Genomic DNA, 12,304 nt, shown 5'->3' with positions numbered 1-12,304 from the left:
ATGTTGATTTGCTATATTACTTGTGTAATGCCCTTTTAATAGATTTGTGCTGATGAAGGTTTGAAAAGGAATAAGTTAATGCAGCCTGAATAACAATGACATCATTAGTGATAGTTTATTTGTTTCATTTTGTGTAAGAAACTCTAGTGCAATCATGATTAGCACTTGAATTCATTTGTATGTTTTAAGCGTCTCTTCTCCTCTCCGGATTTGCTCTTAAATCCCATTAATATCATTTGGAGTTGTGTGTCTGCATATAGAAGAGAATACTCTGCAAAGCTCCTTAAATTGTGTAGATAGGTTATTCTAAACAGAATTCACTTCAGAGATGCCATTGCTAGGTACAGTGTCCTTTTACAGACCTTGAAGAGATTTATTTTTAGACAAAAGATCTATAGCTTAGTAGCATGGTAAACAATCATCAATAATATTGCTACTTTAAGAGAGAACAGACTAAATTTGACCTTGGCTAACAATGTCATTTAAAGTATATAGTCTATGTAAAATTCCTAATATTTGATCACACAGTAAAAGAACACTAGGCATCAAATTAATGTTGTCCTTCCCTGTAGTTTCTTTTACTAACTATGGTTTTGTCTTGTAGTCCCCTGCAGTGGCAACTTCACTCAGCGCAGAGGTACCATTTTATCCCCCGGCTACCCTGAACCATATGGTAACAACTTAAACTGTATCTGGAAAATCATAGTCACAGAGGGATCAGGAATTCAGGTAATTCCTTCAAGCCCAGAGTCTGCAAATAAACAGGCTTAGCCAGACACTTATGGTTTCTTTCTTGCGTGCTTGCTTGCTTCTTCCTTTTTGTATTGGCTATTTTATATACATAAACCATAACCTGTTTCTCTTGTCTTCCTATTTCTACAAAGTGTTTCTAATCCTGTTTTTATATTTGGAAAAAAAATAAATAGATTTTTAGAATAAAATCTATCAAAAGTGCCATTTGTGGAAATTTTCAGATGTCCTTTCCATGGTTTATTTTCTTTGGTTACCTCTTTCCTTTACATATATATTTTTAATTTTCTGAAAATCCTCTACGATCAGGCTAATTTCTTTAAACCAAAAATAAATATTAACTTGATATTATTGTTCGGTAGATTCAAGTCATCAGTTTTGCCACGGAGCAAAACTGGGACTCTCTTGAGATTTACGATGGCGGCGACATGACTGCGCCGAGACTGGGAAGTTTTTCAGGTAAGATGGCACCAATTCCGTTGTCTCTGTGAATCAGGATCATCAACCACTAACAAAATAAATTACAACAAAACATTCAGTGTGGGCATTTCCCTACAAAACTCTTCTCTATGCAGAGTAGTTTCTATAGTGTTGGAAGTCTTAGAGCAAGAACACCGAAAAACCGGTGAGAGGAGAGAAAGCTTGGTTCCCAGTGAGCAGGAGGCAGATGGGAAAGTAGCAAGTCACTACTGGTCAGACTTCTGAGGCTGTGAAGAGCGAATAGTTTAATACCCTATGGACACCACAGGATGTCTTCACAGTGGAAGGTAATTGTGTGAGAGATGGAATGAATTTTAAGATTCCATCTAGGCTGACTTTCTTTCCCCATACACTTGTGGGAGGTGCTTGGCACACTTAGGGACGAAGCAAGGAGGTGGTTGGACAAGGTGGTAGGTGGTATGGTTGGCAGGGTACTTACATGGGAACTGAGGACATAGTAAATATATTGAGGACAATGTGAAACAGATTCCTCACTGTTTGAGAAGGGTGTTAGAAAAATGGAAATGAGGAAGGCTGGTATGGACCTGGTTGTTTTGGATTTGAATTAGAGATAGTGGTGTGAACTCATGGCTTTAATATGTATAGCTATAAACATAAATAAAAATGTAAGTGTGTATGTGTGTGTTTTTGTGACTGTGTACATATTTCCCACCTTTGTCTTTTGAGAGGTAGAGAAGAATAAAACCGCAGCAGCAATGAACCCACCTAGGACCCAGTTCTGAATTTCTAAATACCACTCTAATACATTCTCCCCTTAAAGGAACCAGTGCATCTTGGAGAAATGCTGACTCCCAGTCTCTGGTAGGAAAAGAATACACGATGAACCACTTTGTATAAAATAGAAATTTCTGAATCCATACTGATATAAATAGATACACGCACAAATGAAATGAGTGAAAGAGAAAGCTTTCCCTTGCAGAATGCAAACTAATAAATCTAGAAGGAAGACAGAATTAGAGTCATCATTTGGCAACGGTTATCACCGTTTGGCAGTAACAAATGATTCAGGATGGAATATCAAAGGATGCTAAAACTGATGGGTAAATTTCTGATGAGAAACGGACCTTCCCAGTCTCCCTGCATCTCCCCACCTGATTGTTATTCATTACAAAGGAGGAAAGTCACAACTTCAGAGTGGAGAAGCCTGACAGACACCACCTTCACCAAGCGGTTGTGTTAAGGTCAGCAATAACAGGACACGGTTTGCATTGGTGTACTGCTAAACCTGCTCTCACAACAAACAAACAAACAAAAAAGCTTGATTTGTTGTAGGACTGCAAATACTCCTACCGTGGCGATTTCAAGCAACCAGCGGGATGTCACTGACAGGGGAGCTGGAAGGAAGTGCTGTGAACCTGCCTCTGAAAGCCTGCAGGAGCTGGCTGCCCAGCACCTCTGAGACCGGGCCAGCAGAGAAGATGGCCTGGGGAGAACGCAGCATCGCATTTTGAGAGTCTTGCCAAAAATGCATCGCCCGAATCTAATCACGAAGAGCATCAGACAAGCTCAAATTGAAAAATATTCCACATGCAAGTACGTGAAAGACAAGGAAAAACTAAGAAACTCTTCCAGACTGGAGAAAACTGAGGGAATGTAAGATTGAATGCCTCAAGTGTGCATGGTTGGAGTCCTTTTGCCGTAAAAGCCATTACTGGTGGATTGCGGAAAATCAGATGAGGTCTGCGGATTAGATGGAACTGTTGGATCTATGTTAGTTTTTTGATTTTGAGAACTGTTCTGTTTTAAGTAATGCCTCTTGAATTGTCACAGGAAATCGGTCATCATGTCTGTAACTTGCTTGTAAATAGTTTAGAATAAAATAATTTTACATATAGGAATTATAGATAAATAGAGATAGATATAATTATATGTAATATATAGAGAGGGAGTAGATATATGGGAGTTTTTTGTACTATATTTGCAACTTTTCTTTAAGTTAAAAATTATTTAAAATTTTTTGAGTTAAAAAAAAAGTTTACATGGAGGAAATGGCAAATCAGCCATAAAATCTGAATATGTTTTAAAACATAATGAATATTTAAGATTTTTTGTTCCTATGATACTTTAAAAAGTATTTATATAGGAGATATTGAACCCATTTTAAAATTTAGTTGTCGTGTAAAAACAAACAAGAATGAATATTTCTCAGAGGTACACATTTCAGGACAAACGACTGACTGACTTCTTAAAGAAATTCAAGTTTTTGATTTTTTGTTTCCTTTTGGAAGCCGTAAGTATGTAGGACTTACATTATAAGCCATATAAAATCATTTTTGGAAGTAGACAGGTTATAAATTTTGAATGAATAAAATAGAGCAAAACTCATATCAATTTGTAGCCGACTATCAGGATTAAAGGGAAGTAAATATCAGTGTGCTGAGAGCAGAATCTGTAGGGACTATAATAAAATTTCTCAGTTTTCTTGGTTATGTGTTGTTCTATCCAGGTCACAGTAAAACAATGGGATCAAAAATATTCTGTCAGTAGCAACCTTTTTTCAGAAATCTCTCCATTGCATTTTGTGTGGTGGGAATAAGCGTCTTCTGACAGTCACTCTGAGAAGAGCCCTAAGTGGAGGCCCGGGGCTGGGGGAGGCACGGGGCATGCCCTCGCTCCAGCTGTGGCCGGTGCCGGAGCCAGAGCGTCGTCCCAGAGCCCCTTGGTTAATTGATTCCTGCGTGTCTTCTATGCCACCTGAGAAGTCAAGATCCAGCATCGTTTACAGAACAACAAATGATTATATTTCCTAATAGAAGTACAAACAGGACTGTCATTCATGAATTTGCTTGCTGCAATTAATAACAACATTTTGAGGGGACATGATAATTCACAAAGCAGTTTTGTATATACCACACATACATGACTCACATATAAGAAATTTATTATTATCTTTATGTTATAGGATTGGAACATATTGAAATATTTTCAGTGTCAGAATTAGGAGTAGACGCAGGTTTTCTGGTTCTACTGTAACACAGTCACAGAAGACGAACAAACAAAAAAGTCAAACAATGTATATTGAATACCTGTGTGTGCAAATTACTGTGCTGGGGGCTGGAGGCTGTTAAATAAATTTTAAAAAGCATAAGCTAGAGACTCATCTCCCAAAGAGAGTACATTTGAAAACCTTGAGCCAAGTGAGAAGCATTTCAGGAGAAGTGATGTCACACATCTGAATTCAGAGGAAAGCTGTGTCACCGCAGACGTGGGTGGTCGATGGAGGTGGTGAGAGCTCAGCGGATTTTCCCTCCTTGGCAGAAGACCCAGAGGTGGAAAGCCAGGAAGGGCGGCAGTGCTTAAAAGGAGTTATAGGTAATTACATAGAGGAGAGGAAGTCACTGATTATCCGAAATCACAGGGAAAACCAGGCCAAATTGGTGCGGATGCTGTAATGAAAACTTACTTGGTTAGATTAGTTAGATCTATAGGAAGATATTGTTCTTTCTGCAAACATCATCCAAAAATACAAACATAATACAACAGTGAGAAGACAGCAAACATCGTATAAATTAAACAAAATGGGTAAAAGTTGGTGTTTTGGCTGGATGTCTCTTTCTTGTCTTGACGTTGGAATGGGTCTTCAGTTGGATCAACAAGCCAGGGCAGAGGACACTTCCTGTGCTGCCTCGCCCTCCTCCTTCCTCCCAGTTAAGTCTCTCCGAGGCCTCGGGCTCGCCCTGTTTGCTGACTTAGCAGCCAGCACTTTGCTTCTGGCAGCAGCTGGGGCAGGGGAGAGGGTATTCCTCAGGAAGATGGCTTTTCTTTTTGAAAACAGGCCAGGTCGCTCCACTCCGCAACATTCCCCTATCTGCACTCCGTTAGCTATTAAGTAGTTTCACACAATTATCTCTTTATGTTTGTGCTGACCAGCAGGGATAGGCTTATGGTTTCCCTGAAACAATTGTTCAATTAAAAAAAAATCCAGGGGCCCAGCCAGTGACGTAGAGGTGAAGTGCACGCACTCTGCTTCGGCAGCCCGGGGTTTGCAGGTTCGGATCCCGGGCACTCACCAACGCACCTCTTGTCAGGCCATGCTGTGGTGGCGTCCCATATAAAGTAGAGGAAGATGGGCACAGATGTTAGCCCAAGGCCAATCTTCCTCAGCAAAAAGAGGAGGATTGGCGACGGATGTTGGCTCAGGGCTGATCTTCCTCACCTAAAACAAAAAAAAAAAAAAAAAAAGGAAAAAGAAAATCCATATATCTATCTATCATCTATCTATCTATCTATCTATCTATCTATCTATCTATCTATCTATCATCTATCTATCATCATCTATCAAACCAAGGTCAAACAACAAAGGGGTTAAATTTGCAAACGTTTTGAAGTGTTTATCATTCAGTGCACATTTAGAGTGTTCTTACAGTGAATTGTGCACTAATGATTCAGGCCTGAAAAGACCCCACATAGCAGGCCAACCTCCCTTTGGCAGCCAGGGAAAACAGATTGAAGCATAGACCCCAAATCACAAGCAGGGATCCAACTTCCAAAAGAATTTACACAAGCACATTTATGTGCGTGCACACACACGCACACACGCACAGAGTCAGTAAAGAGTGGGTGTGGTGTTTTCTTTTCTTTCCTCCAATTCTCACTGTTCTTCTTCTAACGCAGTCCAGTAACAGTCTGGATACTGACTGGCCAAAGACGCCAAATTTACTAGTTAAGACACATGTTCAAAGTGAGGGTGAACCTTCGTAAACCAATGAAAGACTCTTCATGCTAATCCAAGGTCAAAAAAAAGTCCTTAATGTATTTTCAGAATGGGATCCACAAGAACTCATTTGCATTGATGACAGGATATTTTATTGGGATGTTGTTTGCATCTCACTCCACTGGTATTTTTCCTGACCTCATTCCAGGAGACAGCCAGGTTTTGCACTTGGCTTGCCCTGAAAACAGTGGATGCCCATACTCTGGGATAAACCCACTCCTAGCTTTGGTCTTCCAGAACCTCAGCTTTTGAAAGCAGGAGGGATGGTGTAGGCTCGATGTTGAAGCAGTTCAAGTGACTGACAAGAAGGAAGGTGAGAGAACTCCCCAGGCCCAGGCTTCCTCCAGGAATTCGAGTTATCTTGAATTCCTTGCAGTGCCACACAGAGGTGGTGGAACATCAGAACGAAAGTGGTAGCCTGATGCACTTAAAGGCAAAGAGTGTTCTGGCAGTGGTGTGCACAGAGCCTTAGAACTGCTGGAATCCGGGGGACCACGTGAGTCTGGGGAATGAAAATATGTGAAGTAAAGAGCAGAGGACCCAAAAGATGAGGACTGTTTACCATTCCAGGGCAGCAAAGGAATCTCCAGTATTGATGGAGATCAAATTTCCCCAGCTCTCTAGGATAAGGCGCCAGAGCACATTGAAGTTGATTTAGAATTTTAATAAAACACATATCTTACCCCCATGTCTAGAAATAAAATTTGCAAGCATTATACATTTGTGAAAAGATTACTTTGTGTGCAGAGTAAAGACTGCATAGGGAGAAGGCAAAAAGAATTTTGGAGATCAGTCGATGACTGTTTCAGGCAAGAGTTGGAAGTGATGATGGTTGTAGAGATGAGGAGGAGAAGACTGAGTAAAGCTCTAACAGTTCTATATTTTGTATGGCAAGATTGATCTGCTCATCATCTTTAAGCATTTAAAGAAGGTCAAGTCTTTGAGGCTCTGTTCTAATCAGGGAAAGCTCTGCTTTGTACCAAGTCAGATAATAATTGGTATATTTGGAGAGATAGTTAATGGACTTACCTGGGTGATAAACATGTTTATTGAATGAGTAAGTAAGTGACTTAGTTTGGGAAATGAGTGGAGGTTTTTGAATGAGTAGGAATAAGAAAGGCAAAATCGATCAGAGGAGAAGGGAAAGAGCATTCCAGGCCTTGGGAACACCTCAAACAGGAAAAATGAGTTGTGATGGAGTCTTATGAGAAGAGGCTAGAAATGCAGGCAGTGGTTAGATCATACAGGGTCTTCAGGCAAAATCATTGAGGCCGGTATTTTGTCCTAAGATGATCAGAAATCTATGAGAATTTTAACATGACTTAATCATATGTCCATTTTAAAAAAGCTTTCAACTCCTGAACAGCAAGTGATTTGGATGAAGGCAACAGTAGAGTCAGAAAACAAGTTAGGAGATTGTTGCACTCATCCTGGTTGACAGTGCTGGTGGGTGGCATGGAGAGGGTGGTGGTGAAGTTGGAGAGATGGAGTAAGTGAAACCAAGAGGGATTGAAGAGGCTGGCTAGTTAGGGCCTGATGACTCATTGTAGTGCAATATGGGGTCACAGAGGGGGGGAAGCTTCTGACGGAAAGACCTGAGTGGGTCTTGATGGTGTTGACTGACATGGGGAACATGGGAGGTCAACCAGGTTTTACAGGGATAGATTATGAGTTCAGTTTTGCACACATCATCTTCAAAGAGTCTTAGGACAACCAGGTGATGTGAAGGTCAGCTGGAGTCCACACCTGGGGTCATTGATTTACTTAAAGCTGTTGGAGGATATTTAAATCATTCAAGTGGAAAGTGAAGAATGAAAGAGGATCTTAGCTTTTCAATAATGTTCATCTGTCTTGGGCAATTATGAACTTATTTCCTTGTTTTCTTATTTAAAGTGGTATTTCTTTCTTTACACAATAGCATCATCTTCATTGTAGCTTGTTCTAGTAATTTGTTCGCACGGTGATGAGTTTTACGCAATGGCTATTTCCTTGGCTCTAGTAAGTGTATGCTTATCTAAAGAATGATTTGAATATAGTAGAGTGTCAAGCATTTATACTTTAGGAAAAAAGGGGTTTAAACTTGCTTATCACTGTCACATATTATAACACATTTCACCGAAATACTTTAAATTTCTGATTGATGAACATTTTTCTTTTGCTCAGCACCTTTCAGTACCATAGCTTCTTTGTCACCCTCATCCTCGGCATCTGTATATCTCCTTCTGATTTATTGGTTGCTATAATGCAGGCTAGAATATTTTAAGTAAAGGAAACATTATAAAAAATAAAACTATATTTTCCTTTTCACACATGTTTAGTTGAAATCATTTGCAGATCTTAGCAGGAACATTATTGAGTATGAATCTCGCAGAGATAGAAAAGGAAATACATAGTCAAAGCAACATCTTATGAATACTGTAATGCACTGTATCACATCTACATTGATCTGGTCCGCCAACCTCCACAAGACCTGCACGTTTAGATTTTGTCCCTTCTTTGTCCAAGTCAAAAATTAAAAAAAAAAAAAAAAAAAAATACAAGTGATTACATTGTTAAAAGAAAGCAATGTGAAAAACCAGTGCTGGGTAAAATACAAGAATTTGTGCATTCATGCACCAATAAGATAGAAAGATGTCACATCTGCTTGAGGAGGGCAGAGAAAATATGTAACTTTTTATTGTATCTAGAAAAATAGAAAGACGCAAAGTACAATGATCAAAGCCAATACCCAGATTAAATAGGTGGCAATCAGACATGCTGTAGGGATTTGTAAACCTAAGCAAATATCCTCATATCTTTTCTATTTGGAGAAGTGAATGCATTTGTAAAGTTAAAGTTCAACCTACATATTTCTTACAGGTACCACAGTACCAGCGTTACTGAACAGCACCTCCAATCAACTGTACTTGCATTTCCAGTCTGATATTAGTGTGGCAGCTGCTGGTTTTCACCTGGAATACAAAAGTAAGTTCAACCATTTCTGCCTCTGGCTTTCATTGTCATATTGAGTAATTTTCTTAAAGGAAAAATAAACCTCTGCCCTTATTACACAGTGAAATATCAGTGTTCTAAAACTATGTTTAAAAGTTGCATGAAATCAGATCATGTAAAATCTATCTCTATGAAATATATATTATAAAAGACAAATTGGGCCGGCTCCGTGGCTTAGCGGTTAAGTGCGCGCGCTCTGATGCTGGCGGCCCGGGTTCGGATCCCGGGCACGCCCCAAGGCACCACTTCTCCGTCCAAGCCAAGGCCGAGTCCCACGTACAGCAACTAGAAGGATGTGAACCTATGACATACAACTATCTACTGGGGCTTTGGGGGGAAAAATGAATAAATAAAATCTTTAAAAAAAAAAAAAAAAAAGACAAATTGATGAGGAAATGTAGAAGTTAGCATCTGGAATAATTAGATGAAGCAACTGCTACGATTTCAGGTTGTTTGTGTTAAAAAATGCACCCAAAATAACCATTTGTAATATTACTGGTTTTATTGTGAGTGATCACAAATATTCATACTAGCATCCAAAAACATAGAAAATCATAATTTCAAGATATATTATGGTCATGAGCCCTTTCTATTTCTAGTCTCAAAGGCCGTTAGGATAGGACCAGCAAAGAGCAGCCACTTCTGTGCCTGCATTTGTATATTACTCATTTTAATTGGAAGAAGGTACCGCAAAGGAGATGCTAACCTTTTAAAAATGGATGTGGGACTGAGTTAATAGTCTGATAAATGGGATGACAAAGGTCAAATTCACAAATCTTCTTTGGCGTTTGATTATGCAGGTAAACCTTGTAAAAGTGAAATAAGAATTTCCAATGAGAGTGAGGTTTATTTTAGGACATGTTTTCAAGCACTAAAAATGCTTAATGTTGATATCCATCTCCCTTAATAAGCAGTTGCAAATAGGCAAATACATGGATAAGCTGTAATAAGTGATCCTTTGAATTGAGATAAACAGTTTGCTAGGATGTAAATGCATGCATACTTTTGAAAGGCCAGATTTCCAGCTGATGATAAATATTCTGAACCAGGCACAAACCACAGGGCTGTTTCTCATTCCGGCTAAATTTCCCTACTTATTATGGCATTTGTATGCAGGTTTATTCCAATTTATTTGAATAGGACTACTGTGGAGACAGTGTAAAATGATGCTGTGGATATTATTTATGGAGGATATGTCTGGAAAAAATCTGCTACTTTGACACATTTTGTGAACATCTGTAGATAGGGAACTATAAACCTTATTTATGAGAGTGTTAATAAATTCACTAATATTTTTAGCAGTGTTAGAGTTGATGAATGCTCTTTTCTCTCAAAATTATCTTGTAGCTTCTGGCTTTTCACTCACTTGTTACAGAAAGAGGTGCTAGTAAAATAATTAGTCTACAATTATTATTGTGCACAATTATCCATGTACTTACAGCTCCAACAATATAATTATTTGCATTCCACTTTATTCCTAACCAATGCACTTCATTAAAAGAGAGACACTAATATATTTCTCACCAAAATGAATCTTGTTCAAGAATCTAAGGTATTGTTTAATTACTTGATGTATTTATTTTTCCTTTTGGCCGCACAGAATGCTATATTTTCATGTGCTATCATTTTCTGATGCTAATACCTTCTGATAGTTCACGTCATTCTTAGCCTCCCCTGTATTTAGAGGCAGTCATTTCTCTGTTCTAATTCTTTGTGTCAGAGTTTAAAATTTGAATTATATAAAGTGTTTGTAGAATTAATCTTTTTAAGGACAGCATCAAACAGCATAAGGGCGGTTGAAGTGAGTTGCCAAAAGATTGTCTGATATTTTAAATCTATTGAAATATTTTTGCATCTACGTTAAAATATGTATTGCCAATCTGCAATTCTCTAAATTCATATTTTTCACTAAAATTTATATCCATGAAATAATAATAAAAACAACAACAAGCATGCACTCTATGCAGGTCCCGCTCTAAACATGTTACAGCTGTTTACTCATTTGTCCTCAGAACAAGCCTGTGTTTGAGGTGTGCTCAGTTTTTAAAGGCGAAGGAACAGAACGTGGTGTTTCCAGCCTGCCCCCATCACAGTCCCACTCCTGGTAACTAACAGAGTGCTGGCAGACACATGCATTTCATCATGAACGCCATTCACTGAGCACCAGTGTAAGGTGCCCACCGTCCAGTCAGAAAGTACAGACTGCCGTGTTTTATAAACCATGGCACCAAGGGTCACTAATAGTTGCATATGTGGAAGATTAAGGAGCTTGTGAGTCAGTGCTGGGGATCCAGGTTCTGTGGCCCTAAGACTTGAGCTGTTACGGCTAGTTCACACCTGCTTCCATCCGAGGAGTTTATTTTCTCATAGGGAAATGAAGACAAGGCCCTGTTAATTACAATAGCCCGTTATCCCCAATGAACACTGATAGAATTTCTCAAACAAAAAACAAACATTTTTATTTGAAGAGGTGGGTTATAAAATATTAGCGATAGCAGAAGCGATTCCAAGGAGGTCTAATCTGAAATGTATAATCTAGGTTCTCTTGCATGGTTCAGGTAAACGCTCAAAGCACCAGCATCTTTGAATGCTCAGTGTGTTCTTGCAGCCAGACATCCTTCCTTTATATTATTTAATTTGATTAGAAATTTGACAAGAGTTATAGAGCAGAAAGAACACAAATGTCACTCTTGCTCTGGGCTCTTTTCTTCAGGAAAATAACCAAACCAAAGCAAATGAATAAACAAGTATCTGGGAACTTTGGATTAAAGATATGTAGACAATGAGAATATTGGTTTATCCTGGAAATTAGAAAATCTGACCTAAAGCTGTATGACATGGAACCTGCTGCCAGGGAACAAAATAGTGGTAACTATTCTTGAACTCACCGTGAAAAAAGCATATATAACATTATATATTATAGCATATTATGAATATAAACTTATTTATTGGTATATAATATATATCATACATATATTATATAAGAGTTTATTGGTTTCAGTGGGATTTGGTGGGAGGAGGACTAATAAGATTGAACACACAAGCCTTATTGTAGTGTTTGTATTTGTCCTCTTTGTATTTTGTAGATTTCTTCCCTCTTGTCCTGCCAGCTTCTGGTTTAATATAGCCTTTTTATTGCTCCCGTTTATCCTCACTATGGCTTATTAGATAAAATTCTTAAAAATTTTAATGGTCTCCCTAGAGTTTCAAGTATATATCTTTAATATAGCACAGCTTACCTTCAAATGATCCTATGTCACTTTATGTAGTATAAGAACCTTACAAGCATATACTTCTGATTTCTTCTCTCCATGCTTTATGCCATAAATGTCTTACATTTGATTTTTA

At 38.5% G+C, this 12,304-nt stretch overlaps 1 protein-coding gene across 1 annotated transcript in view; it reads left to right on the top strand.

Moving 5' to 3' along the window:
• CSMD1 (CUB and Sushi multiple domains 1) overlaps positions 1-12,304 on the top strand; it is a 1,554,536-nt gene that overhangs the window by 1,324,165 nt on the left and 218,067 nt on the right. The window contains exons 36-38 of the mRNA XM_058524846.1: positions 605-729; positions 1,113-1,209; positions 8,825-8,929. Coding sequence (XP_058380829.1) covers positions 605-729; positions 1,113-1,209; positions 8,825-8,929 — 327 coding nt within the window. The remainder of the gene's footprint in view (positions 1-604; positions 730-1,112; positions 1,210-8,824; positions 8,930-12,304) is intronic.

Source organism: Diceros bicornis, chromosome 29 (assembly GCF_020826845.1).
Source record: "Diceros bicornis minor isolate mBicDic1 chromosome 29, mDicBic1.mat.cur, whole genome shotgun sequence".
Taxonomy (NCBI): Eukaryota; Metazoa; Chordata; class Mammalia; order Perissodactyla; family Rhinocerotidae; genus Diceros; species Diceros bicornis.
This window is presented reverse-complemented; position numbering and strand designations above follow the sequence as displayed.